The 25,699-nt window shown below is 32.5% G+C and overlaps 2 protein-coding genes across 2 annotated transcripts in view; one reads left to right on the forward strand and one right to left on the reverse strand.

Moving 5' to 3' along the window:
• Nucleotides 1-25,699, reverse strand: part of LOC126745399 (ATP-dependent helicase brm-like) — a 147,914-nt gene that overhangs the window by 11,681 nt on the left and 110,534 nt on the right. The gene's annotated exons all lie outside the window — the stretch shown is intronic.
• LOC126745400 (ATP-dependent helicase brm-like) overlaps nt 2,383-25,699 on the forward strand; it is a 31,716-nt gene continuing 8,399 nt past the window's right edge. The window contains exons 1-15 of the mRNA XM_050453235.1: nt 2,383-2,528; nt 2,710-2,914; nt 7,811-7,942; nt 9,136-9,245; nt 12,077-12,301; nt 14,241-14,366; nt 14,420-14,599; nt 14,657-14,762; nt 16,372-16,541; nt 17,941-18,261; nt 19,900-20,012; nt 20,069-20,276; nt 24,073-24,196; nt 24,252-24,467; nt 24,531-24,739. Coding sequence (XP_050309192.1) covers nt 2,758-2,914; nt 7,811-7,942; nt 9,136-9,245; nt 12,077-12,301; nt 14,241-14,366; nt 14,420-14,599; nt 14,657-14,762; nt 16,372-16,541; nt 17,941-18,261; nt 19,900-20,012; nt 20,069-20,276; nt 24,073-24,196; nt 24,252-24,467; nt 24,531-24,739 — 2,397 coding nt within the window. The 5' untranslated portion in view covers nt 2,383-2,528; nt 2,710-2,757. The remainder of the gene's footprint in view (nt 2,529-2,709; nt 2,915-7,810; nt 7,943-9,135; nt 9,246-12,076; nt 12,302-14,240; nt 14,367-14,419; nt 14,600-14,656; nt 14,763-16,371; nt 16,542-17,940; nt 18,262-19,899; nt 20,013-20,068; nt 20,277-24,072; nt 24,197-24,251; nt 24,468-24,530; nt 24,740-25,699) is intronic.

The raw sequence follows: 25,699 nt of genomic DNA on the forward strand, positions 1-25,699 counted from the left end.
TTCTCAGTACATGGAGTTTGTAGGGAACGTGCTGGGACTTCTTTTTTTTTAGATGTTAAGTAGCTTTCACCTAAATTTCGTTTTTGCTTTCTTATGAAGCGGGGCCAATTTTCTTTACTTCGCTTTCTCTTTCTAGATTTTTCTTTCGCTTTTCTCTCTTTAGAATTTCCATCCCCTCTATCATTATTATTTAAAAGAGTGTGTTCTTGTTCCAAACTATCATCTGATTCAAACTCTTCCTCTAGATTATAATCAGGATCTTTAACTAAGGCATCCCTAACAAATAAACAAACGCGACCGATGATACGCGCGCATGTGAAAGCCACCATTTAAATCAATGGCCAGCGCGTACCATCAGTGCTGATGGTTGGTCGTGTGTGAAAAAACACTAACAGTACAAAAAAAAAATCAAAACAAAAAAAAAGAATTTATTTACAAAATAACTTATTAACTTACCTCTGGTTTTTTCTCCAAATTATCAAACATCTTTTTAACACGATTTGACATCATGATTTCAATATTAATTGCACAAATTACCCAAAATTAAAACACAAGATAATGCCTCTTAAGTCAGAGATTATGCACTGACTTATTAAAATCTCTCCTAGAATGTCACCAGCTTTTGAGTGCAATAATAACACATTCCAAAATAAACTGGTTTTATCAAGATTTTACGCGCCAAAAACCGACGCGTGATGATAATAAAATATCAACGTTTTTTGCGTTGTGGCGTTATTGTATTTGAATTTTCTCAGTAAGCTGTTGAAGATATACTAACATATTTGATGTTATGTTAGTGTTTTTCTTTAATTCCTTAACTTTATGAGAATAGATGTTTAATGTAAAAGTGATATATTTTGTTTTGCGTTAATTTAACACTTTAAATTTAATAGGAAAAAATTAGTTATTACAGGTTAATAGTGTTACATTTTTAGATGTGTTAGTATTCCATTATTTTATCTGTCAAACATTCTTGATTTTATGGGCAGTATACTTTAATATATTACTTTTACATTGGAAATTTTTTGCTTTGCATAAAACTATATGTTAAAATTAGTTTTATTACATTTTTAAATATTTCCCGCCCTTTTTTCGGATGTGTTACTTTTTCATTTAGTAAATTATCGTCTTTCCGAGCAAAGTCAATAAAAATCTCAGTTTTGATTTTTTTTGAGATATGTTACTTTTCCATTAATAGTGCGACATATTACTCATATTTACCTGTAATTGAAATCAAAACTAGTGATAAAATCTCAATAAACAATCCAAAAAACATAAAAAGTCCGAAATATAAATACTTACGTAATCACCGTAGTCTGGTCACAGAGACCGCTGTGTAACTTTATATGCAATTTTTCTTACAAAAATAAACACCTGTCATCACGAACTTTCGTCGACAAACTGAACACAGAACACAAAGAGGAAAATCGCCTCCTTGAATTGAATCCTTGGTCTGTTTTCTGTGAAACTGAACACGCGGCGGCTTAAAGGTACTTAGACTATTAACTTAATGCAGTTAAGTGGGGATAAGATATAATATATAGGATCAAAAATGCGTTGCGGTCAGGGAGACCTCACTACGGTGGTTAAGGGTTAATGAAAATTGCCGCATTTCATGTCACATGAGGATGTATCGGGCTTTGGTTCTTCCATTTCATAGTTTGTTATAACTGATTTATACTTAGGTTTAAGGTTTCTTTGTAAATAACTATATTGTGAAGATCTATCAAATATATATTCTTAAATAATGGTAAAGGATACTAAATTATGTCACTATATATTTACATTTTAAGCAAATTGTATTTCTAATTGTGCCAACAATTATATTATATATTTTACATTCCCTATTTACTAGACATCTATATTTTGATATTAAAGTATTTGATATTATTGGACGGATGTAACAAAAAATTTATATACACAATCAATGGTTTTTTTAATTAATGTTTTATGTGCAATTTTATCTATTAATAAATATAATCATATCGTAATACCTTCCAAACTTAAATATTGTAAATAGTATAAGTTAGATAAGATTTTTTAAGTTCATTAACTTTTAATGCGTATAAGTTTATCTGGTGTATTACAGAGCAATAATTTATTTAGCATATCAAACGATTTATAGTATGGTATTATTGTAATTTATTATAGGGATCGTTTTTTCGATCGTTCTACCGTTACGTTGTTCTATATGTGTTTTTTATTTTCTGTGATAAGTTTGTACTGTGAGTGCTAAGAATAAATATTAAAAAATTAAATTTGTCGTTTTTTGAAAAGTCCTTATTACTTTGACGGACCTACAGCCATCTATCGGTCGAAATGAAGAGGCCGACTTTTATTTTTTATAACTAGGTGGCGCCACTAAGCAACTTTGGAAGCTTACGCTTTATTAAGTGAAGTGACGGCTGTCACTAATGTCACTCGCCGCATCCCTTGTGAAGTTGCTAATTAGCTGACAGCTAATTTTCCAATTTTTTATTTGTAATTATTTATCAATTATTACCTTTTGTACGCCCTTTTTATGTCTGGTAAGTTCACATCTTTTCCCCTCATTCCTTAATCGCTCCATATATATATATATATATATAAACGGGAACAAAAAATGTTAGTAAACCAATGGCTGACCGTTGTTTACCTAGGGACTGCCATTTTTCCAGTCAAAACATAACAAGTTTGCATTCAATCAAACAAGGTTCCTTACATTTTAAGGTTTTTTACTTTGAGTGCGACAAAGGAGTGCAACAATACTAGCCTGATATGGCTAGTCCATCCCCAACAAACAGTCCAATGCCCCCGCCTCAGGCTCCGAGCCCCATGGGGGTGCCTCCTTCTCAAAGTCCCTCCCCGGCACCCCCAAGTCCGTATCCACCGCAAGGAGCTCCTCCGCCCCAGCAGGGACCTCCACCAGGGACAGGTAAGAACAATCAGTTTTTTTTCACCTTGGTACATAAACATAAATTCTTGATTTGATCGGTATTAGATGGACTGGAGGTGTTTTGTGTGCTTTTGTGTGTTTTTCGGTTAACTCTTGTTATATGCATAGTTTGTTTAAGTTTGTTAGTTGAGTTGTATTTTTTTTGTTACCATATACTCATAATTGTCTTTTGTATTGGGATTTTTTCCTGTTGGACAATAAATTATTATTAATATTTATTAGCATACCCATACAAACATATATATTCATATACAAAACCATCTATAAATCAATGAAAGGTGTAGATGAGTTAATTAATTAACGCCCCTATGAAATAATATTCTTTAACTGCCCCTTAAAAGATGTAATCCTAGAGTCAAAAAAGCTTATCTGTCCTGACAGACCATTAGCACTTTGAGCCATTCGTGTAATTGGCTCATTAATACCATAATTGGTACGGTGGAATGGGACTAAAAATATTTCTGATTGTCTATTCAATCTGGAAGGCACCCTAAGTTTAAAAAGAGACAATAACTCGGGACAATCTATAGTAGCATTTAAAACCTTATGCATAAAACATAAGTCGAGTAATGTTCTGCGTGACTCTAATGTGGCTAAGTTCAGGTTATCCCTGACCCACTGATAGTAATACTCCTGTCTTCTGTAACTACATCTAAAAGCAGCCACCCTTAAAAATTTTTTTGAGTTTTTTCAATCTGCTCAATGTAGCAGTTATATGACGGGGACCACACAATTGGGCCATACTCCAAGATGGGCCTAACAAGAGAGCAATAAAGTAATCTAAAAGTAAACAAAGACAAATTAGTTGTAGACTGTTGGATAAAACCCAGCATTTTCATTGCCCTACCAGTCACCTGATTGATGTGACTTTTAAAAGACAACCTGGAGTCAATAAATATTCCTAAGTCAGAAACCTCTGTTTTGACACCAATTGCTACATTATTTATTTTATGAAGAAAAGCAATAGGGTTTCTTTGCTTAGAAAAAGTAATCTTATGGCACTTATTGAGATATTAAGGGACATTCTATTCAAGTGGCACCAATCAAAGAACAAATTAAGGTCTTTTTGCAGGAGCACAGCATCGAAAAGGGATGTGATAGGCCTAAATAGCTTCACATCATCAGCAAACATTAGCACACGGCAATTTTCAAGTTTCCAAACTAAATCAATCAAAAAGAGGCAAAACAAAACAGGGCCTGAGTGAGAGCCCTGTGGCACCCCATATAGCACCAAAATTTCAGAGGAACATGTACCTCCAAGATTAACAATCTGGGTTCTACCTCTGATAAATCCCGAGATCCACTGAAGAAGAGGCCCCACAATACCTAAAGCCCTAAGCTTCTGCAAGAGTACCCCATGGTTAACCCTATCAAATTAATAAATAAATACATAACCAAAAATTTTGATCACTTTGAAAACCATAAACTGTGTTTTGTGACATAATCTTTTATTTAGCAGAAGACTGGAACTTTAAAGTTATGCAAGGTTGCCTTTCTCCCTAGAATACAATGCAAAACATCTTTAAGCTAATATATAATGCAATTCGGCTCTTGTAAAAGCCATCATCAGATACATGGATGGGTTTTTTTATATAGTTCTGTTTAGCCGAAATGAGTTATACATTGGCTTAAAGATGTTTTGCATTTTATCATGCGGAGAAAGACAACCTTGCCTAACTTTGAAAGAAAATGGTTTATGGCCCTATAGAATATCCCTTTATTGTTGTCTTCCTATTTAATTGGCAAATGAAATGAATTTTGGTTAGCCATTAGATCATTGAAAAGAAAAATAAGACTAATATTACTGATTTTAAGTCCTTTCAATAAAATTTGTATATGGATTTTTAAATGTATAGTCAGATTGTTATACTTATATTTAAAAATTATTAAGTTATTTAAAATTAGTGTTGGAACAACCACAATTTATAAAATAATGTAAGCCTTAATAAATCTCTTGAGGAAGGTAGTTTATGAGCACTTACCTTATAACACACTTTAAAGAACTGTCACCTCAAAACTCAGAACAGCTTATTAAACAATGGTATAATAATAGCTTATTAACTATTGATAAGTCAAGTCAAAGTCAAATATTGCTTTATTGTTATAACATTAAAATGTTTTTGAACAAATATAAAATTTAATTATTTAATTATAAAATTTAAAATTAAAAAAGAAATATTTAAGACACAAATATTAAATATGAACATACATACATAAACATAACCATTGCTCTTATATATATAATCAGTCACTTAAAGTATATCATTAAAAAATTCTTTAACAGAGTAATAGGTCTTAGCAGCAAGCAATCTCTTTAAATGTTTTTTGGAAATCCTAGGCGAAATTAAGTTTTTAATAATGATAGGCAGATGATTAAAGATAGAAATATTGTCGTAAAAAATTGATTTTTTTGTTAAAGCTGAAGTAGGTCGAGGAAGGTGCACAATCATCTGATTCCTGCTTGGGTAGCGAGCACTTCTGACCATAAACCTTTCTCTGTACTTATAGATTATGCAAGCAGTCTCAAGAATATACAGACATGGGAGAGTTAGTATTTTATTTTGGTGAAATAGAGGATGACATGAATCCCGGGGGTTAGCCCCACATATATATCGAATGGCCCGTTTTTGAATAACAAACAACATTTGAATAATGTAACTGCTTGCACTGCCTCAGAAAGCGATACCGTAGCGAAGGTGGGATTTAAAGAGGGAACAATAAACGGACTTGCCAATTTTTGGACCCAGTTCCTGTACACTGATCCTGACAGCATAACAACCAGATGTTAGCTTTTTGGCCAGAAGATTTATATGTGTGTCAAATTTGAGATCTTTGTCTGTGAAAATTCCAAGAAATTTGCTGTCAGGGTTAATCTGAATTGGATCACCATCTATCGAAACATCTTAAGGATTACATTTAAAACATAGCAAATTAGTTTTTTGTTGGATTTAATGTAAGTAAATTAGAGTCACACCACCTTTTTACCATCTTAAGATCCTCCAGGATGATCTTATGGAGAGAATCTGAGTCCAGAGCCTGCCACAATATTGTGGAATCATCGGCAAATATAGTGAAGACACCGCGAATAGAGAGACCAGCCAGATCATTTATGTAAAGCAAAAATAGAACTGAAATTAATAAGATACAACCATTTTTATGTAAAAATATTTAACTATTGACAATATAAAAGAATTTGAAACAATCAGACCTGATGACATACATATATTCACAGTTGTCAAAGCTACTTAAAATAAAAACAAGTTCTAATAATAAAATTAAAAACATTACAAAGGTTAACTATTTAAAAATATTTTCCCTACACATTCTGGTTAATGAGGAATTGAATGCAAAATTTGTTCTAAAATGTGATTCATTAAAAAGAGAGTGAACGCGAAGCACACTTTGAAGTACAAAGAATCCAACAACACCTAAAAGCTTTGACGTGTCAATCAGGGAATTTGCAACTTTATAGAATAGAACAAGATCTAAATAAATATGCCTAGTTGTTAATGTGAATAACTTCATGTGCTCATTCATAAAATTTAAACTTTAAAGCAATAAAAATCAAGAAATATGTTTGAACCCTTAGATTAAAAACCAAACTGAAAACACTGATTGTACAATGGAACAGTATACAAAATGAAGTTTTCGTACAAAAATAACACCAAGGTCTTTTATATACATAGTTTAAGCATCGTCATTGCTGTGTATTCATACATAAGATTAGTTTTCCTTCTTGAAAAGCTAATTATAAATCATTTAGCAAGATTAAGTTGGATACAATTGAGATCACACCATTCAGCAAAACTTCTGATCCCTCTGCAAAGCCACACAGTCCTCCATAGTTTTAATAACTTTAAAAACCTTTAAGTCATCAGCAAATATACAATTCTCTATGTCACTTACAAAACAATTAAAGATAAGAGGTGATAAATGAGCTCCCTGGGGCACTCCAGATGTAACATATATGTTAGAAGGCAAAATTCCTAAAACACGATAGGAAAGTGTGTAGAAGAGGTCCATGAAAACCCAAGCCTCCAAGTTTACCTGAAAGCAATTGATGATTCACCATGTCAAAAGCGTTGGAGAAGTCCGTATATACTGCATTTACCCGACATCGTCTCTCCAAAGCCCCTAACAATATCTGTTTATATGCCAGAAGATTGATAGCAATAGAGCAACCAGGAATAAATATTATTATTGAGACAGCTATTATTTAAATCAAGGCATGAAAAAAACATTCTATGAATGTTTAATCTTTGTGACATAATGTACAGACCCTGCCTCGGCAATGTAACTAAATGTCATATTCAGGTTTTGAAAAACTATATTTGGCATTCATAGACACAACATTATTTGACATAAATTTCATGGGTATTAAGTGGTTTCATATGGAAAGATGCAGAATATGATATATTCCATAACAATTTTCTACAAAATCTTAAAATACTGTTCCCCTACATATCTTTTTAATAACATAAGTTCACAAACATCAGGACATGCAATGAACATTAAACATAGACCTTGTTGATATTAAAGAAATGTTAATGCATAATAAAAAAATTTTAAAATGTTCATTTTTTTATTATGCCTGATGCCATCTGTGGAACCATTTAAGATGAGCTGTTTATATCTATTAGGTACCTAATACATAAACCCAGTGCCCCTCTTCTTTTCCCTCTATTACCCTCTCTCTCAACTTCACTAGCTTTTACTTTTATATTTATCACTTCTTTTACTTTTTATACTAAGTCCTGTTTTTTTTTGTGGCCTCAACAGCCCTTTAATCCACAAAATTTTTTCTTCAACCCTGAATTTATAAACATTATTATTATGACTATTATTATTATATCCTCTTCTTTTAATCTTCTTTAGGCCATCAACAGTATGGGGGCTATTCACCGCATGGACCTCCTCAGGGAGGACCTCCTGATGGGCCTCCGCATCCAGGTCCTCATGGCATGCAAGGCCCGCCTCATCCACAAGGGTATCCTCAAAATCATCAAGGTACTTCAACTATTTTTTGTATTAAGAGAGGATTAAAAAGACAACAGTTTTCTGCACACAATAGCAATTTTTTAGAATTGATTTATTGATAATTAATATTGGACTCTTTACTTTATAGTCTTTGGTAGCAACTTATCATAAAACTAACAACTAATAATTTAAATTCATTTATTGGTTAGTATATGTTAAAATAAAAAATACTAAATGACTAGCGACAATATATAGATCCTTGGTTGAATTATTACTGAAATATGGAGTAACTGTCTGGGGAAGTTTATGTAAAAATTTATTAAGATCACTAAATTGAACCACCAGTTCGAAGAAGGAAATAAAGGCCAAAACATGGTGAAACTACTTTTTTTATCAGAAGTTGAATTCTTAAAGCATGGCGTATCCATTAGCGCTAAGTAGGGAATAAACACCATATAAATAACAGAGATATTGAAGCGTGAAATATGCGAGAGTTTTAAGAAGGAAATAAATCCCGGAATTATTTCTGTCTTCAAACTTATGGGTGGATTTTTTTATATTAGTTCAACTATGGGGCGTATTGTTCCGGCAAAATCAAATACTGATAGTGAATGTACGCGTAAAAAACCGTGGACACAAAACTTTAGTCCAGAAGAAAAGCAGAGGATTATACAAGAAAATCCCAAACACTTTTAGTTACTTTGTCCAAATAAACTCTATGAGAGTTGAGGTTTGCATGCAAGCTTTTTCGATCTTGTATGCTATAAAAAGCAAAGCAATTTTTCGATTGACATCTCTCATTGCCGAAGGTAGGTTACCGGTAGATCACCGTGGTTGTACATTTATGATTTCTAAATATAAATATTTGGAGTATTGTTCCTCCCATAAAGGCTACGTAACAGCTTCAGAACAAATAGATAGCATGATGAAACATAGGTTTCCTCTTCAAAAAAATAGGGTGATCCCTGCATTGCCTACTACTAGAGCATACACTGTAAAAATACCAATTTACTAGAAAAAGATGGAAGACGTTCAGAAAATTATTCAGTATATTACAGAAGACAAAAAATAATTTTATGAGAATAACCTTACATTTACTTGTAGTTTAGTTTTTATTGAATCTAAATTGTAAATTTTAATCTTTTTACACGCACAGGCAAATGTTTACTCTTCTAGATGTATGTTCTGTTTAATTAATATGAATTAATTAATTTTTTATATAGGATGGCCTCCACATCAAGGAAACCCTCCGCCACAAGGACATGGCCCACCACAAGGTCCGCCTCCTCCACAGGGTCATCCGCCTCAGGGACCCCCCGCTGGTCATCCCCAGGTAAATTTTCACCCCGAAAAAAGTCATAAAGAACCGGCACAATGTACTATCGTGCCGAAAAAAAACTGGGACACCAAAATTTCCTAAATCTCTTGGTCTATTAGAATAATATATTTCGATAGTTAATTTAATTTTGTGACAGCCGCTTCAACAAAATCGTTCTTTCAAAATGCCCACATTATCTCCTCAACAAAAAAGCGATAATATACACTCGTCTGATGGATGGAGTTCCTATTATAAGAAGAATTGGGCATTAGTAAAAATACCGTTTCCTTAGCTTAGGCAAAATTGCAGAATATAGAGCTATTGTAAGAAATTCAGGTTCTGGCCGACCAAAAATTTCAAACGACATTCAAGATAGAGAGTTAATTGACTTTCTAAGAAACAATCCGTTTGAAACAGCAATAAAGGCGAAAGAAGACACGCATTTTCCTGGTTCTGCTAATACAGCTCGTAGTAGGATAAGAAATTCGGAAATTAAAAGTTGCTGTGCAACAAATAAAATATTTTTGACAATCAAGCAGAGAAGATTAGAATTTGCCCATCAATATGCACACCAAAACAACATATGGGAAACGGTAATATTTTCGGATGATAAAACCTTTCAATCGTGCAATAATTTTAGTATAAACCTTTGGGCCTGGATTAGTTTTAGAGGACCAGGCGTTTGTCAAATAGTGTAGGGAAGGCTTAATGCCTTAGGATAATAATAATGTGTAATATAACAAAAGAAATACAAGTAAATATAATAAACATCGGCAATAAATACATAATGCCCCCAGCCCTCAAGAGTTAGTACGCTGTGCGAGGACTTGCTGGTATTTTTTTTCGCCGTAATATAAACCTAAATTGCAAAACAAAACAAACAATCTAAACTATGAACCTATTGTAATTGCAATGCTATTTGCAACGCATAAAAATTAATTAAAACTCATAAAACTAATCAAAAAAAACAAAAAATCAAATAATGCAACAAAACATTTATAATTACCAAACTAAAGACCTACTGTGTTTTGTAGTCCTTTGAAAAACTGTTATTACCGTACTGCACCAAAGCAAGACACAGATCAAGATTAAAATGAAAGGACCATATAAGTGGACATGTTAATTTCTAATATTTACCAAATCATCAATAAGGTGTCTATTTTGAAGGATAATAAATTTTTTGATCCTACTTGTAATCAATCCCAATGAGTTGCTACCTCTCATTTCTACTGGTAAAAAATTATAACATCTGGCAAGAAGATAAGTAAAACAATGTTGTCCTATTGTCTTCCTAGCTCTAGTGGTTTGTGAGGAATTCTGTTGACGATTTCTTGTATTCTACTGATGGGTATTTAATGAAATGTTTGACTTACATTTGTGTAAATAAAAGGGATATTTCAATATCTTGAACAATGTTATGATGCCATCGGTTGGTGTAGTCTATGGGCAAGATTTTATCTTCCAACATAATAATGCTCCTATACATACAGCCCGTATAGTTCAAAACTATCTAGACGAAAGACGAATTCCAGTTTTACCGTGGCCCTCGGAAAGCCCTGATATCAACCCAATTGGAAACGTTTGGGGTGAAATGTCGAAATATCTGTATAAAGATAACTTTAGGCCTAGAAATCAGAATGAATTACGCCTAAAGATAGATGACGCATGGGACCAAATAACCGAAGAATATACCAGAAACTTAATTTTGAGTATGCCACGACGTTTGCGAGCTGGAATTGATAACGACGGTGCGCTTACTAAGTATTAATAATTTTTTATTCCATATTATCAAAAAAGATATTAGTTAGTTTTGGTTTATTTATAAAATGTGTTCCAAAAAAAACAAATAATAAACCATTCTTTATTTCTATTTTATAACTGACCTGGGATTGGGTCGAGAAGCACGCAAACCACTTACCGGAAATGTTTATAGATTTAAGGTCGGTCTACGTAGATTTTGTGCTAAAAATATATAAAGGAAAATTACTCCCATTATTTTAAACTGCGTCGAACTCGAGTCAGTGGTCATGATAACCGCCAATAATTCGCGGCTATTTTAAAACTGCGACTCCCGTTTGTCACATGCTATTTTAAATAAGGGAAAATGGTTCCCTGAAATAAAGTTTTAGGGATTTTTGACGAGAAATAACTAAAACTTGTTTATTATTAAACAATTTAATAAATGTCAATTATTGGTCTACCGTGGCTCTAATTTGAATCCATTACTATTGAAAGAATCCTGAAAATATTAGTTTGATCAAAGGCACAGCAATCATTAACATTCTTATTCTTAGATTTTACTAAAGTTTAGTTACTATGACTGCAACCTTTATAAATGTTAAGATTAATTATTCGCTAATAAGATGTTATTATCAAAAACAACAATTTATTAATGAAATCTGATTTAATAAGGATTTAGATTCGAAACCTTAAACCCATCTTTTTCTATTTTTTTCTTTATTTAGATTTCACAGGATTTACTTTATTTTGGTTTCAAATCAATACCAGAACGTTCTTTGATATTTCTAAACAATTTTATGCAAATCCCTTTACTAACAAATTTTTTATTCAAGTTTTTATAGTGGGCTTCCCAATATAGTAGAACATTGTAGGAAAAATGTTTGGTATCAATATTATTATTTAAATATGTAATTATTAGGACTCCAAAAATGCATAATGCGTAAATATGCATACCATACTTAAGGAATGCGATTTACTATAATAGACTAGAAGACAAATCCCTACCTAAATTTTAATGCCCCAGTTTTTTTTCGGCACGATGGTACTTGACCCACTCACCTAACATTTTAAACACTTAATGGTACTAAAGCCTCGCATTATTCCAGCATCCTGGTCAAGGTGGTGGTCACCCACCATCACACCAAGGCCACTCTACAGTTATGCCTCCTCAGGGATACCCACCTCATCCACAACAACCACCGCCGGGTCAGTATCCGCCTCCGCACGCTGTCGTACCCAATCAGCAGCATCCTGGTGCCCCACCACAACATGGCGGCATACCGCCCCAGGGATACCAGGGACATCCTGGATATCCGCAGCAGGGAAGACAAGTATGTTTTTTTTTTATTGAGTTCAGAGAGAGAGACAAATCGGGTGATCCGGTGGGTCGATCGTTAGCACCTTAATCCCTCAATCCATTTACCAGAAATATGTTTGCAGTGATAAAAATGTTTGAAATTCATTGTCATTTTAAAGAAAATGCTAACAATGCTGCTCAAACTGGAATCAAATAATGTCCAAAATAAAAAGAGTCCAATTTCTATTGAATCTTTTGGGATATTAAATATGAAACTGACGAAATCAATTGCATCTAACCGAATGTATGCTTTCATAGAGAAATTTGTAAGATTTTCAATACAATACAATATAATAGCTCTTTATTAAAAATCTTTAAATTTACGAATAATTTCTTAAAATAAAAATGAGGCACTACAGAGCTTGTCTGTGCAATAAATAATAGAATTGTATATTGAAAATCACAATATTTTATGTACGAGCCCAACATAAAATTAAAATTACAAACTTTTAGGATAGAAAATTAAAAACACAGAGAAAGCTTAAGCGTAAAAAATCTATAACCAATTCACAGAGACACAACTAAAACACCAAAAACAAAGTATGGAAAATCCTATGAAACATTGGTTTTTCTCTATGGCTCTCTCCTCCATATTGTTCTGGTCGATTTTTTCTTTCTTAAATACAAACAATAGATATTTTGTTCTCAGACTACACTATGAATCTGCGTTATCTAATCTCGCACATTTTTGAATGCCATTATATTCTCTAATATGCAGGGTGGTCCAGTTCAAATGTCATTAATTTTAATACGTGATAGAGAATTGAAAAAGAAATAGACTTTCATTATAAAATTGTTAAGGTTAAGAATAATTAATTGATTATTTATCATAACTTTTAAACTACTAGCTCAATTTTAATTAAATTTCGCATGCAGGTTACTGTAGTGAATTGTCAATTACCGATAGAAGTTAATTTAAAAAAAAAATGCCAGTGCCGTAACATATGAAGGGATTTGGTCCTTTTTTATCTCAAATCTGCGAGGTGATAAAATATTTTTTTATAAGAAGTCAACCGTTTCAACATTTTCCATTTAACTTGAAAATAAAAGTTACTCTTGCAAAATTATAATTTAACGCATTGTTTTTAAAATATCTTACTTAAATTTTTCAAAAATACCTGCTAATTTTAACTGACGTTGCTGTACAATTAAACTAAGATATTTTAAAAACACTACAATAACCTGCATGCGAAATTTAATTAAATTTGAGCTGTTAGTTTAAAAGTTACATTTCTGAGAAAAATTTTATAATGAAAGTCTTTTCTCCTTAAATTCTCTATCACTTATTAAAATGAATGTGGTTTAAACAGGACCACCCTGTATATTCCCTAACTTTCTTCTTAAAGATGTAAAAATTATTTATGTTTTTAATTTCCGGTGGGAGAAATTATAGATTTTGTCTTTTGATGCCTGTATAATCAATAAATCTTAAGTATGAGGAGTTATTTGGTCTTAAAGTTTATATTACTGTGTGATCTAGTTGGGTAATTATGATTTATTGTTTGATAATTAGTTTTTTCCTGACGAATATATTTTTATCAAATATGTCAATGTTAAGTGCATCTGTCGGAAACATCCTTGGTTAATCTTAATAAACCACTTTTGCAGACTTGATTTTTTCATAATATCTATCATAACCACCTCCCCAGATACATAGACCATAATTTAAAACCGACTCCACTAAAGCCTGATATATTTACTCAATTATTTTGGCACTAAGAAAGCCTTTTAGTTGTTTAAATATTACGTCTTAGTTTATTTGAGGTAATATCAATATGGCAGTCCCACCTGAGCTGTTGTATTCCTAAGTATCGTATGTCATGCACATTTTGTATACTTAGATTGCAGTTACAATTATTTCAAGTAAAAATATCTATTTTCTTTTGCCATAACATGATATTGAAATTCACCAGAATCCAGCTTCACCGGGGCCTCCGCAGCCCTCCCCAACACAAATGGGTCAACCGCCAAGACCTACCGGACCGACTGCAGACAATCTAAACGCTCTACAAAAGGCTATTGATACCATGGAAGAAAAGGTAATTATGCCCATTCTCAATTGAGAATATTAGCAACAATTTAACCGTTTAAGGGAATGCAAGATGATCAAAGGTACTCCCAACTGTTGGCTTTAAGAGCGAGAACTACCCAGGCCCAAAACAGTGCCGTTCTTAACGCCATACAGATGAACCAGCTGAGAAATCAAATTATGGCTTGGAGATGTTTGTCTAGGAATCAGCCAATACCGCATAATATTTTAATGGGGTTGCAGGTGAGTCTTTTTGTAGCTTTTATCGTGATGTGATCTAAATACTTTGAAAAAATGCAGGGTAAAAGACCGGATGGTGGTCCACAGTTTCCGACACCTCCGTCGAGTCCATTACAAGCGGGACAGCCTGGCGATCAGCAGCAAGGGGGAGAGGGTCAACCTCAAGGTATGTTGTGACACCATATTTAACCCCATATGAAATTTATATGCGAAAAAAGCTCTGTCTCTATTATATCCCTTGGTAAAAAGGAGACCCAGCAAGGATAGTGTACAGGAATTTAGTTCTTTTTACTGAAAATTGTTCTCAAATTTTTTTTTTGGTCAATAACTTTGACTTTACATTTCCAATTTGCTTGATTTTTGCTTTATAACTTTATTTTATCCCTGTTTTAACGTTTATTGAAGAAATTCATCAAATCGATGCAATATGAGAATTTTTATTCAAGGTTTTGTGTGCCATGTCTAGTATTTAAGTAATTTAGTCTGTTACTTTGCTTGTAGAACTCATATAGTCGTGATTTTTAATTAAAAAATTAATTTACTTATATTTTCAACTTTTTTTGCAAATCAAAGGCATTTCATGCAACAGGACGACTTTTAGGCAAATTTTTTCAGGGCCATAATCAGCTTTTCATTGATCCTATATAGAAGCATCCCTGGGCTAGTTTCTTAGCTTATATTGTGGATCTCAGGGGTCCCAATTTATTTGATTTTTTGCACTATAATTTTAATTTAATACTGGTTTAACTTTTACTGAAGGAATTAAGCAAATCCATAGCATAGGAGAATTCTTATTCAAGTTTTTGTGTGCCATTTCTAGGTAATTTTATCTATAACTTTACTCATAGGACTCATATAGTCGCGATTTTTAATTTAAAAGGTAACTTGATGATATTTTCAACTTTTCAAATTTTATGCCAATTTTTGTGGGGCCATATTCAGTTTTCAATTGATCCCATATAAAGTATCTCTGGTCTAGTTTCTTGGTTGATATCTAAAGCCTCAGCAGGTAAATAATATTTCCATAAACTTCAAAGTATTTGAGGCAATTTTGAGGAACCATTGAAAGATAAAGTGTGTTTTTATTAATAATGTCTATTCCAATAAGTTAAAAGTTAAAATGTCCCTTTTTTTGGTTTTATAACAATTAATGCGCCTCACTAATAAAACCGGTTTATTATAGGAGTAGAAACTCTTATAGGGGTTAATAAAAGCCTGTTATTAAGACAACTTTCTATATTTTTTTATATTAATTTACAGGGTGACAATTTATTGTATGAGTTGCTGGGAGAATACATAAATATGTTTAATGAAGCTGTAATATAAGCCTCAAATAAAAAATTATTTTATTAAATTGCATAAATTTATTAGACAAGGTACAAGTAAAGATTTCTTGCAGTGCATCTTTTGTATCTCAATATTAACCTCAAGAAAAGCAAATGAAAAATTCCTTTATAAATATTTCTTTTTCTTGAATTGCCTATCCTCTGAGGATGTCGCTAAGTTGTTATATTCTTACTGGAACCAATAAGTCCCTGAATGTAAAATTTGATATTTTTTTTTACCTAAAGGGTTTTTATTGTGAAAATGTTAGTAACTTACCTCTATAACAGGTAATCTAAAGGAAGTTTCAATATTTTTTTTTGTTTTTATTAAAGCAAACATTAATGAGCTTCACCACTAAAAAGGCTTCATTATAGGTACCGTGGTATTTTAATGTACACGTTTGCATTATATTATTTTTATTTCTCTTTTAAACTATCCGGAATTAATAGATTCCAATAAAACCGGATCGGCCCAACAAAGAACTCAATCGGGTCAGTTATTGCCAGCGAAACAAACCAGAATCACGACCATGCCGAAGCCCTGCGGCATTGATCCGATCGTGTTACTGCAAGAAAGGGAAAATAGGGTAGCTGCAAGAATTGCCGCCAGAATCGAACAAGTAAGTCTTTATCCCCAATACTGGTTATTACCCTTTAGGTTTAAAATAACATTATAATGATTTAAAAAACATCTACAGTAAGGATACTGATGGAGTTAATATAAAATTAATAAAAGCAATAAAAAATTAAATTAGTATCCCTTTTAATAAATCGCTCTTAGTTACTTCTGGCACCTTTCCTATAGTATTTAAAAGTAATTCCTCTCTTTAAGGGCTTAGCTTAGGGATTCTTGAAATAAAGATTGTGAAGTAAACAGGACCCTTCCTCTTTTATTTTGTTTTGCATAATGGTACTTCACCCTAGAGAAATTTATGGTAATCTTACAAATTAATGACTATTTTGAGTGTAATGGTTTCATTGTAATTTCTTAGTTTGGATCCGTAAGAACAGAACAACAACTCTTCTTGTTCTCATCCGGTGTCCCTTATAACCCGGCCTCTTTCCTTGATCTCCCTAAGGCATTGGATTGTGTAATGCATAGTACTCTGCTTGAACAACTTCATGCCTATAATTTTCATCCTGAAGCAATTAGGTTAGTTAATTGAATAAATCTGAAGTTAAAACATTGTAGTGTACTATTTCTTATTTTTATCAATGACTTAGCTTCTTTACAGGGGGAATCAGTAAACACCGTTTTGTTTGCTGAACTTACTACCAAAGTTATCATTCTTCACATATTGATCAGATGGACTGACATTCCTCCGAAACCAAAATTCTTTAGTGATTTTTGGAAAGTAGTATTTCCCTTAACACTTCAAGAACTCAAAGACTTAACTTTACCTTGAGACATAATACAATTAAGCTTTCAAAAAAACTGTCGACTATTTTTATTTAGAACTTTGGCAAATATATGACATCTCTCCAAACCCTTCTTATAGCATACTATAGTAATTTTGACTCTCATCTAACTTATGTTATTTTATCATGAGGGCACTCGTATCCTAACTGGGATATCGTGAAGATTGCAGGCAATCATTTAAAATCTTGACACTATTTTCTGTTTACATTCTACAGTGCCTGCTGCATATCCATCAAAATTTAAATCTCTATAAATCTCATTAACACTTCGATAACTATCCAACTAGAAACTGTAGAGATCTTGTGCCAGATTTTAACCGACTTGAAAGGTATTTAGTCACAAAGTTTTATAATTGTATTTCAATAGGTATTAAGGCTCTTGACCTATTACAGTTCAAAGGGCAAGTAAAAAACTACCTTTTAATGAATGCCTTTTATTCATTTCACTCGTACTTACTTTGTTTTGTAATGTTTGTACACATATGTGTTCGCAATTGCAGTATTATTTTTACTTTAGTTTTAGTACATATACCTTAACCTGTAAAAATACCTCGTCTTATGTTGTTTACGAATAAACGAAATAAAATCAATCCTTTCTAGGTGATTAATCTTCCATCGGACATCAGCGACAAACTAAGACTACAAGCGCAAATCGAACTGAGAGCTTTAAGGTGTCTCAACTTCCAAAGGCAACTGAAAAGCGAGATTTTGAGTTGTATCAGGCGAGACACGACGTTGGAAACCGCGGTCAACATTAAGGCGTACAAAAGGACAAAGAGGCAGGGACTTAGGGAGGCTCGGGCTACCGAGAAGCTGGAAAAGCAACAGAAGTTGGAGGCGGAGCGGAAACGGCGCCAAAAGAACCAAGAGTTTCTTAATTCGGTACTGCAACACGCCAAGGAGTTTAAGGAGTTTCATAAGGTGAGAACGTTGAAATTAGTATATTAAATTGCAAGTGTAGCTCTTTCTAGTAAGGACAAACAATACTGAACCTTTATACAAATATGGAATCATTTTACCCCTTGCAGTTTAACTGAAAACATTTTATAACGAGGGTTTAATAGTTTGTGCCCTAGTAGCCAAAGTAGTAAAATCTATTCGTGACATACAGCATACAATAGTTTCTACTGATTCATATTACATAAACTTTCTCCGTCAAACAATTTTTTATGTTAAAGTAGCTGCGCTGTGTCCACCTATTTTACCATAATAAAACTAAATTAGCACAATTATTAATTTAGATCATATAAGAGCCTGTAAGTGCCTTCTTAAGACTAACAGACTAACTTAAGTCATCATTTCTTGATAACAAAAGAAGTTGCTGTTTGTAAAAATAAGATCTAATAAATCGCTACAATTCATCTATTTGAACATGCAAATTATTAAGAGAGTAATAAAAATCTTACATCTTTTGATTGGGACCAAGGATACACTGGATAGATTTTATGTGTATATAAAATAATAAAGGTGTGATAAGTTAGTGTGTGTCAAATAAGAAGGTCCAAAGTTGGTTTTAAAAGGTGCTTCATCAAAAATTCTGAAAATAAGGCCTACAAGGAGACTACAATGATTGTTCTGTTAGACTAGGGACAAAATACTTAATAGATTCTTCCACTCAAAAAACTTTTTATTTCTTAAATATTCAATAAAAAATAATGAAATACAGAAATAAGAACTTAGTCGTGATTTTTAAAAACGATCTACATTATAAAGCATAATTGTGTGTTGCAGACCTTTAAAGCTAAATCTAAATAAATTAACAACGACGTGAGCTGAGGGCGGAATACGAAGGCATAATAATTTTTTTATAGTAATTTTTTATGAGCAAATAATATCAAGAAATATGAAGTATTTTTGGACTTACATTAACAGTCTACACAAGAATTAAAGGCATACCAAAGTTAGTCGAATATAAAGGAATAAATAAGTGAACTCCTGAAGAGATAATTAATGCTTTTGCTGACTTTGAGTCCTGTTACACCAATTTCTCCAATAAGAATCTGTTTTCAGTACAATGGAAGAAATATCCGATAATTTGAACTCGTTAGATGTTGATAAAGGCTCAGGACCTGATGGAGTTTTGCCTTTGTTTATCAAGAATTGTTGTACTATGTTGGTTAGGCCTCTTCCTCTAGGCTAATTTTTCAGAAGTTATTCGATACATCCTCATTTCCCACATGTTGGAAACTATCAACACTGTTTCGTTGAAATGGACTGTATAAAAATTTTAGTGTTATGCAAATAACACATTGTTATAGAATGAAAAAGGTAGACAGAAATGGGGACGGAAGGGAGAGGAGAAGGCAGAAGGAAATCAAAAACAGGTGCTGTAGGGATCAACTTTAAAAGGAAGTACACCACTGTTGTACACCTTAATTACAATACATTTTATAATTATGCTCGATTTGCGTTTACGTTACCCTCTTACCCCTATTATTAGTATCTAATTCTTAACACAAGTATAAATCCACCCTAAATAAAGTTTATTCAGTCTCATACTTTATTTGTTCAAATAATGACAAATATGGGGTATTTGGTAAAATGAACTATTCTTTTTAGGCCAATCAAGCGAAAATTGCCAAAGTTAATAAGGCTATCCTCAACTATCACGCTAACGCGGAACGGGAGCAGAAGAAGGAGCAAGAAAGGATCGAAAAAGAACGTATGCGAAGGTACATTTTTTTTTACAGCAATCTCCTTAAGATTCTCTTACTAAAATACATTTCAGGCTCATGGCAGAAGATGAAGAGGGTTACCGAAAACTTATCGATCAAAAGAAAGATAAACGTCTGGCGTTCCTTCTCTCTCAAACCGACGAATACATCGCTAGTTTAACGGAGATGGTGCGACAACATAAGGAAGAACAAGCCCACAAGAAACGGGAGGAGGAACGAAGAAAGAAGAGGCAACAGCGAATGCAAGAGCCGGATAGAAAGGTATAATATTTTTTTTTATTTTAAGCTAAGATATGCGTTTGACCCATATGAGATCCAAAATTGATTAAGTAATAAATTCCTCTGAAAAAAATAGTTACATGTAAAAATAATATGAAAATAATAAGTTTTATTTCCGATTTATGGGATTAAAGAGTTATGTGACCACAGCATATAATTTAAAGTTTTGAAGAATTCAAATAAAAACCATCGGTTTCCTCCTCATAATCAAATTCACACTTCTACAGATAAACCAATGACATTGTCAATACATCAGATAAATTAACATCTTTTATATTTCTTTACAACAAAATTTTTCTGTTAGAACACATCTAAACCTTTTAGTTTTGCTTGTTTAACAACGGTTTACTTCATTATTAGACGAAATATTTTATTTCTTTAAAACAAATTTTTACACACCAACGTCACTTTTATAATTCACTTCTTGATGCTGATTAAACTTCTTTTCGATGCTGCAAATTGGATTGAATTGCTTGTTCAGGATGCTTGGACTCTATAGCATTTTCCCAGTGAAAAACTTGACGCGAGAATTTCTGTCCATGTATTATATGAAGTGATGCTGTCCGTGGATTTTTTGCCAATTGAATGTCCATCACATATTTTAAAATTAAAAAGGTAACGCTGATTGATCTGGGACTCGAGGCAACACCATATTTTTTTTGATAATTCGCGGATAATATTAATGTGTTGTCTTTAGGTCTTTTTGAGCTTCATACAATTCCTTTGCCTTAAGTTTGTGCACTTGTAACATATTAATGTAGCTTTACTATCACTATTATTTTCGGCAGTAATTAAACTTTTTAGTCCGATACGTTCCGAACAGAATGTATCTAAAGAAAAATATTTTTTTTAACAATTTTGTTAATAACTCACAACAGCTTTTGAGGTAGCCAAGAATTAATAAGAACTATCCAGTAATAGCAGTTAATCTCAAAAAAGTTTAATTTCTTAAAAACTATATAGGGTAAATCAGAAAATTGAGTCTCAAAATGTGCAGAAAATGTATTATATATATTTTGCTTGTGGCTGTAATGAGGCCAGTAATTAAATAGAACCTAAAAAATTGTTAATTTCTCAAAAATTATCTGAAGGAGATTACCAAATTGGGTGTTAAAAATTCTCAAAAAATATTTTTTAATGCGACATATCGATTGTGTGTTTCCATATGTAGCTATCTACAAAATGCTTTATATTTAGGAAACACAAAATAAAGTTTAATAGGGCTGTATCAAATCAAATCTATAAAAAAACACATTTTAATAAAACTCATCTTTTTATTTATATATTTTTTATTTGAATAAAATTTAAAAAAAATTCTTATAATGACCCAGATTTTCGAAAAACTTAAATAATAACTAATTTAAACAGGAAAAATGCAGATAGCCATATTTGGCACATAATTGTAGTGATGCGAAAAGCTATAAACTTAAAGAACTAATTCTAAACATAATAATGAAAGATAAAAATAATTATTAATAACATTATTGTAAGAAAAAGTCTTCGCCCTCAGGGTCATTTACATCTGGAACCACCGTTTCATCCTCATCAATGGTTTCGTCACTACTTAGCAAACTTGTAAAAAAGAACCGGCAGTCATCTGGGACACTTCCAGAATTGCAAATTTCTTTTAAATGTTTCAGCTTTAATGCTGAAATTTTCCTCTTTTCCTCGTGTAAGGGTTTGAGACATTTTTCCATGGAAGCAGCTGTCACTCGTCTTCCTCTGTGTGGAAGAATCATTATACTGCGAAAATCTTCATCAAAATCTGTTTTAATTTTCATTGTAAAAGGGAATGCCTTTTCATACCTAATATGATTAATATGATGCCAATTAACCACATTCCCATCTTGATCCTTGTTTCGGTTGATCATAATTAGCTTTGCCAGGGTTTTCCAGTCAACAAAAGCTATGTCTTTTTTTTGAAAAACTTGGTACTTAGGGTCATTTTTCTTTGCGTTCCGAGCAATGGTTACCCATTCATGCGGCAAATAAACTGGGACATTTTTGGATGCAATTTCAATTCTTGCGTGCATTGAATCGCATTCCATTTGGCTGTGTCCTGAAACCAGGAATTTTTGGTCAATGACCTCTATCAGTAAAACTTGTACGGCATAAATAAACATAGCGGTAACAAATTGATTTTTATTTTGGCCTCCACATGTGTCGCTAAAGAGCCTTACATTTTGAATGGATGTAGAAAGACTTTTGAGGTGGTGGAATAAAGAAGATGCTATTTCGCATGGGCCACGTGAACCTTCTACTTTAGACCACATGTAGCATTTTCCAGAATTATCTCCATAGTTAAAAATAGTGAAATTGTATGTGGCTAACTTCGTCTTGTAAAAAAGGAATGGGGTTAGTGGGATCTGTTGGCAAATACAAGACTTGTTGCAAATCAAAGTTGGCGGAATGTATTTCTTTAGGATTTTCCTTTGCTGCATCCTTATCCAAATTTTTTTCCTGTCTGGCTCTTTCTTTATTTTTAATGTGCAGCAAATTTACTTTGATTTCCGTGTTAGCAGATTCATACGCTGTACATGTTGGACTTTGATCCTTTCGAGGCCTTTGGAATGATAGATTAAAATGAGAATTAAAAGTATGGTGATAGAATGACTCCTTTAAACATTCCATATTTTCTTTGGCACAATTTTCTTGGTATAACCTGTGCATCTGCTTTAGATTCAATTTTGGATCCAAGTACATTTTTTTTGAGTCTTTTCTGCAGTAATGAGAAGAGACTGTAGGAAATTTCTGAATATGTTGTTTTAAAAAATTTACTGCATCTTCTGATATTTTAGAGATACCATAACCGCCTCTCTTATCATTTTCTGTGGTGTTACTATTTGGGACACGTTTTTTAATGGAAAAATTTAGAAATCCCTTTTTAACACCAAGGGTATTAAGTAGCATTGTTCTACATACATTTATTCTAGAATCCTTAATGCACAGAGAAAATTTCATAGATTAGGAATTTTTTTTTTCACAACAGACCGCTTAAAAAAACGAATTAAAAAACGTAAATGAAGCATTCTAAATCAGCTGACACGTCCAAACAAGTAGCTAACTGCAAAGCGCGCCAAAATTTTACTTAAAATAATTATTTCTAAAACAGGCTATGTGATTTTAAACATATTTGGACCTCATAAAATAATTTGAAGAGTAGATAGACACTTTCCAAATTGCCAATTTTGGCGCCAAATTTAAATTTATCGATATAGCCCCTTTTGGAACTATTAGAAATCCTTATTTTCAACAAGGCTAGGTAAATAGCTCAAAAATACAATTTTTGAAGATAGCCACATTTGGAACCAAACCATCGATATAACGTTTTGCTATATTTGGAACCCTAAACCTCGAAATACCCAATATTGTTAAAAAGGCATTGTGATAAAGTATAAAACCGAATTATTTCCTTTAATATTTTTAATTAATAATTTTCTTTCTTTAATGTTTAGTTGCTTTAATAGGACTTCGTGTCTTTAAAATGCTGTTTTTATCAATAAAGTTAGGGTGATATTTATTATTAAAGGTTATCTTAGACACATATGACAATTTCTTTAATAAGTAATTTCATAAGAAAAAAACCGTTTTTATTATTAAAACTTTTAAAAAGATTGATAAAAATTTGACATAACACCTTTTTAAAAATCTGTTTTTTTTTTGTTTATACCGGAAAATATAAATACCGAAAAAGTGTCATAATTTCATAACGATAAAACTTTATGTGAAGGTTTATTCAAAGAAGGGACGTACATCTCATTAAAATTTGCCCTTTTAGGTTACCGTTCAAGAATCGGCAACTGGTAAAAAATTAAAGGGTGAAAATGCGCCCACCTTTAGAGAACTACAGGAGTGGCTCAAGGCCCACCCTGGCTGGGAGATGATCGATACAGATGACGAGGGTAATGGAAATAATATCGACCCTAAGCCATATTTTAAGTAAGTTTATATTTGTAGACGATGAAGATGAGTCCAAAGAAGGTAAAGAGGGCGAAGGCGAAGAGGACGCTGCTAAAGAAATAATTAAAAAGGCCAAGGCGGAGGACGACGAGTACCAAAGGAACGCGAAAGAGGAACAGACTTATTACTCGATTGCTCATACCGTTCACGAGATGGTTACCGAGCAAGCGTCTATTTTGGTCAATGGCAAATTGAAGGAATACCAAATTAAAGGTATAAGATTTTTTTTAAATTAATATCTCTAGGAATTGAGTCGTTATCATTAAACCGTTTTAGGTCTTGAATGGTTGGTTTCTTTATACAACAACAATCTGAACGGAATCCTGGCCGACGAGATGGGTCTCGGCAAAACCATCCAAACAATCGCCCTAATTACTTACCTGATGGAAAAGAAAAAAGTGAACGGACCGTTTTTGATTATCGTGCCTTTGTCCACCATGTCAAACTGGATGTTGGAGTTTGAAAAGTGGGCACCCTCTGTACAGGTAAGGACCATCATAATATCTTGTGTTTTAACTAATTTATAAAAGAGACAATTTTTTTTAAATTCCTAAATAAAAATAATCCGAACAGTTATTGAGAGTTTTATCTTGATTTTACCTTGTCAGGATAGTCACAATAATAATAACCAAAAAGGTCTCTCAAACTCAGTCATGTGGGTATTAGAGGAAATGTAGTAAAAATATTGCGATTTGCAAAAGTTGGATGCTGGCTTGATTACAACTTTCTCACTATTAACACTGAAAAAAACTAAATTTATTTCGTTTGTTAGAGAAGCCTAGCAGATTGGAATAGTCTTTTTTATGCACGTATCTGATTGTCAAAGACAAACTTGCACTAAAAAAAATCAATAGGACTGGTATCTAGGAATATTTTTTAATTAATCTAGGACTTGGCAAAATTATATTAATTTTATAAATAAAGAAACTAAATAAAGAGGGACTTATTGTATAATTTTTTTGGGTTAAAACAAAAGTAGTCATTTTATTAACTTATAGGAATTGACTTTTCATTTAAGTATAAAGTATATCCCAGTGATTTACTATTTAAAGACGCAAATTTTGTAAGGTTTTCTTTTGTAAATGTAAAATTTAAAAATGTTTAATTTAAAATTTAAAAGAGAAAAAATAAACAATATACTTTATATCTGCAACTTAGAGCATTTCATTCATGCTGCCTAAAATATTTTAAATTTATTATTGCAACTAGTTAAAAAAAAAATTAAAAAGCAGGTTGATTTATGACTGATAAGCCGTTCTCGAAACATATGCCAGGACCTTGTTAATTTAAGATTTTAACTTTCCTTTCCATTTTCCCTTCGCCCTATCCATTTATCTGGAAGCTCTGAAATATATTTCCAGCAAGACGGCGCTCCTCCTCACTATGTTCTTCCCGTTCGGCAATGGCTAGACGACGAGTTTCCAGATAAATGGATAGGGCGAAGG

This window comes from Anthonomus grandis, chromosome 15 (genome assembly GCF_022605725.1).
Source record: "Anthonomus grandis grandis chromosome 15, icAntGran1.3, whole genome shotgun sequence".
Classification (NCBI taxonomy): Eukaryota; Metazoa; Arthropoda; class Insecta; order Coleoptera; family Curculionidae; genus Anthonomus; species Anthonomus grandis.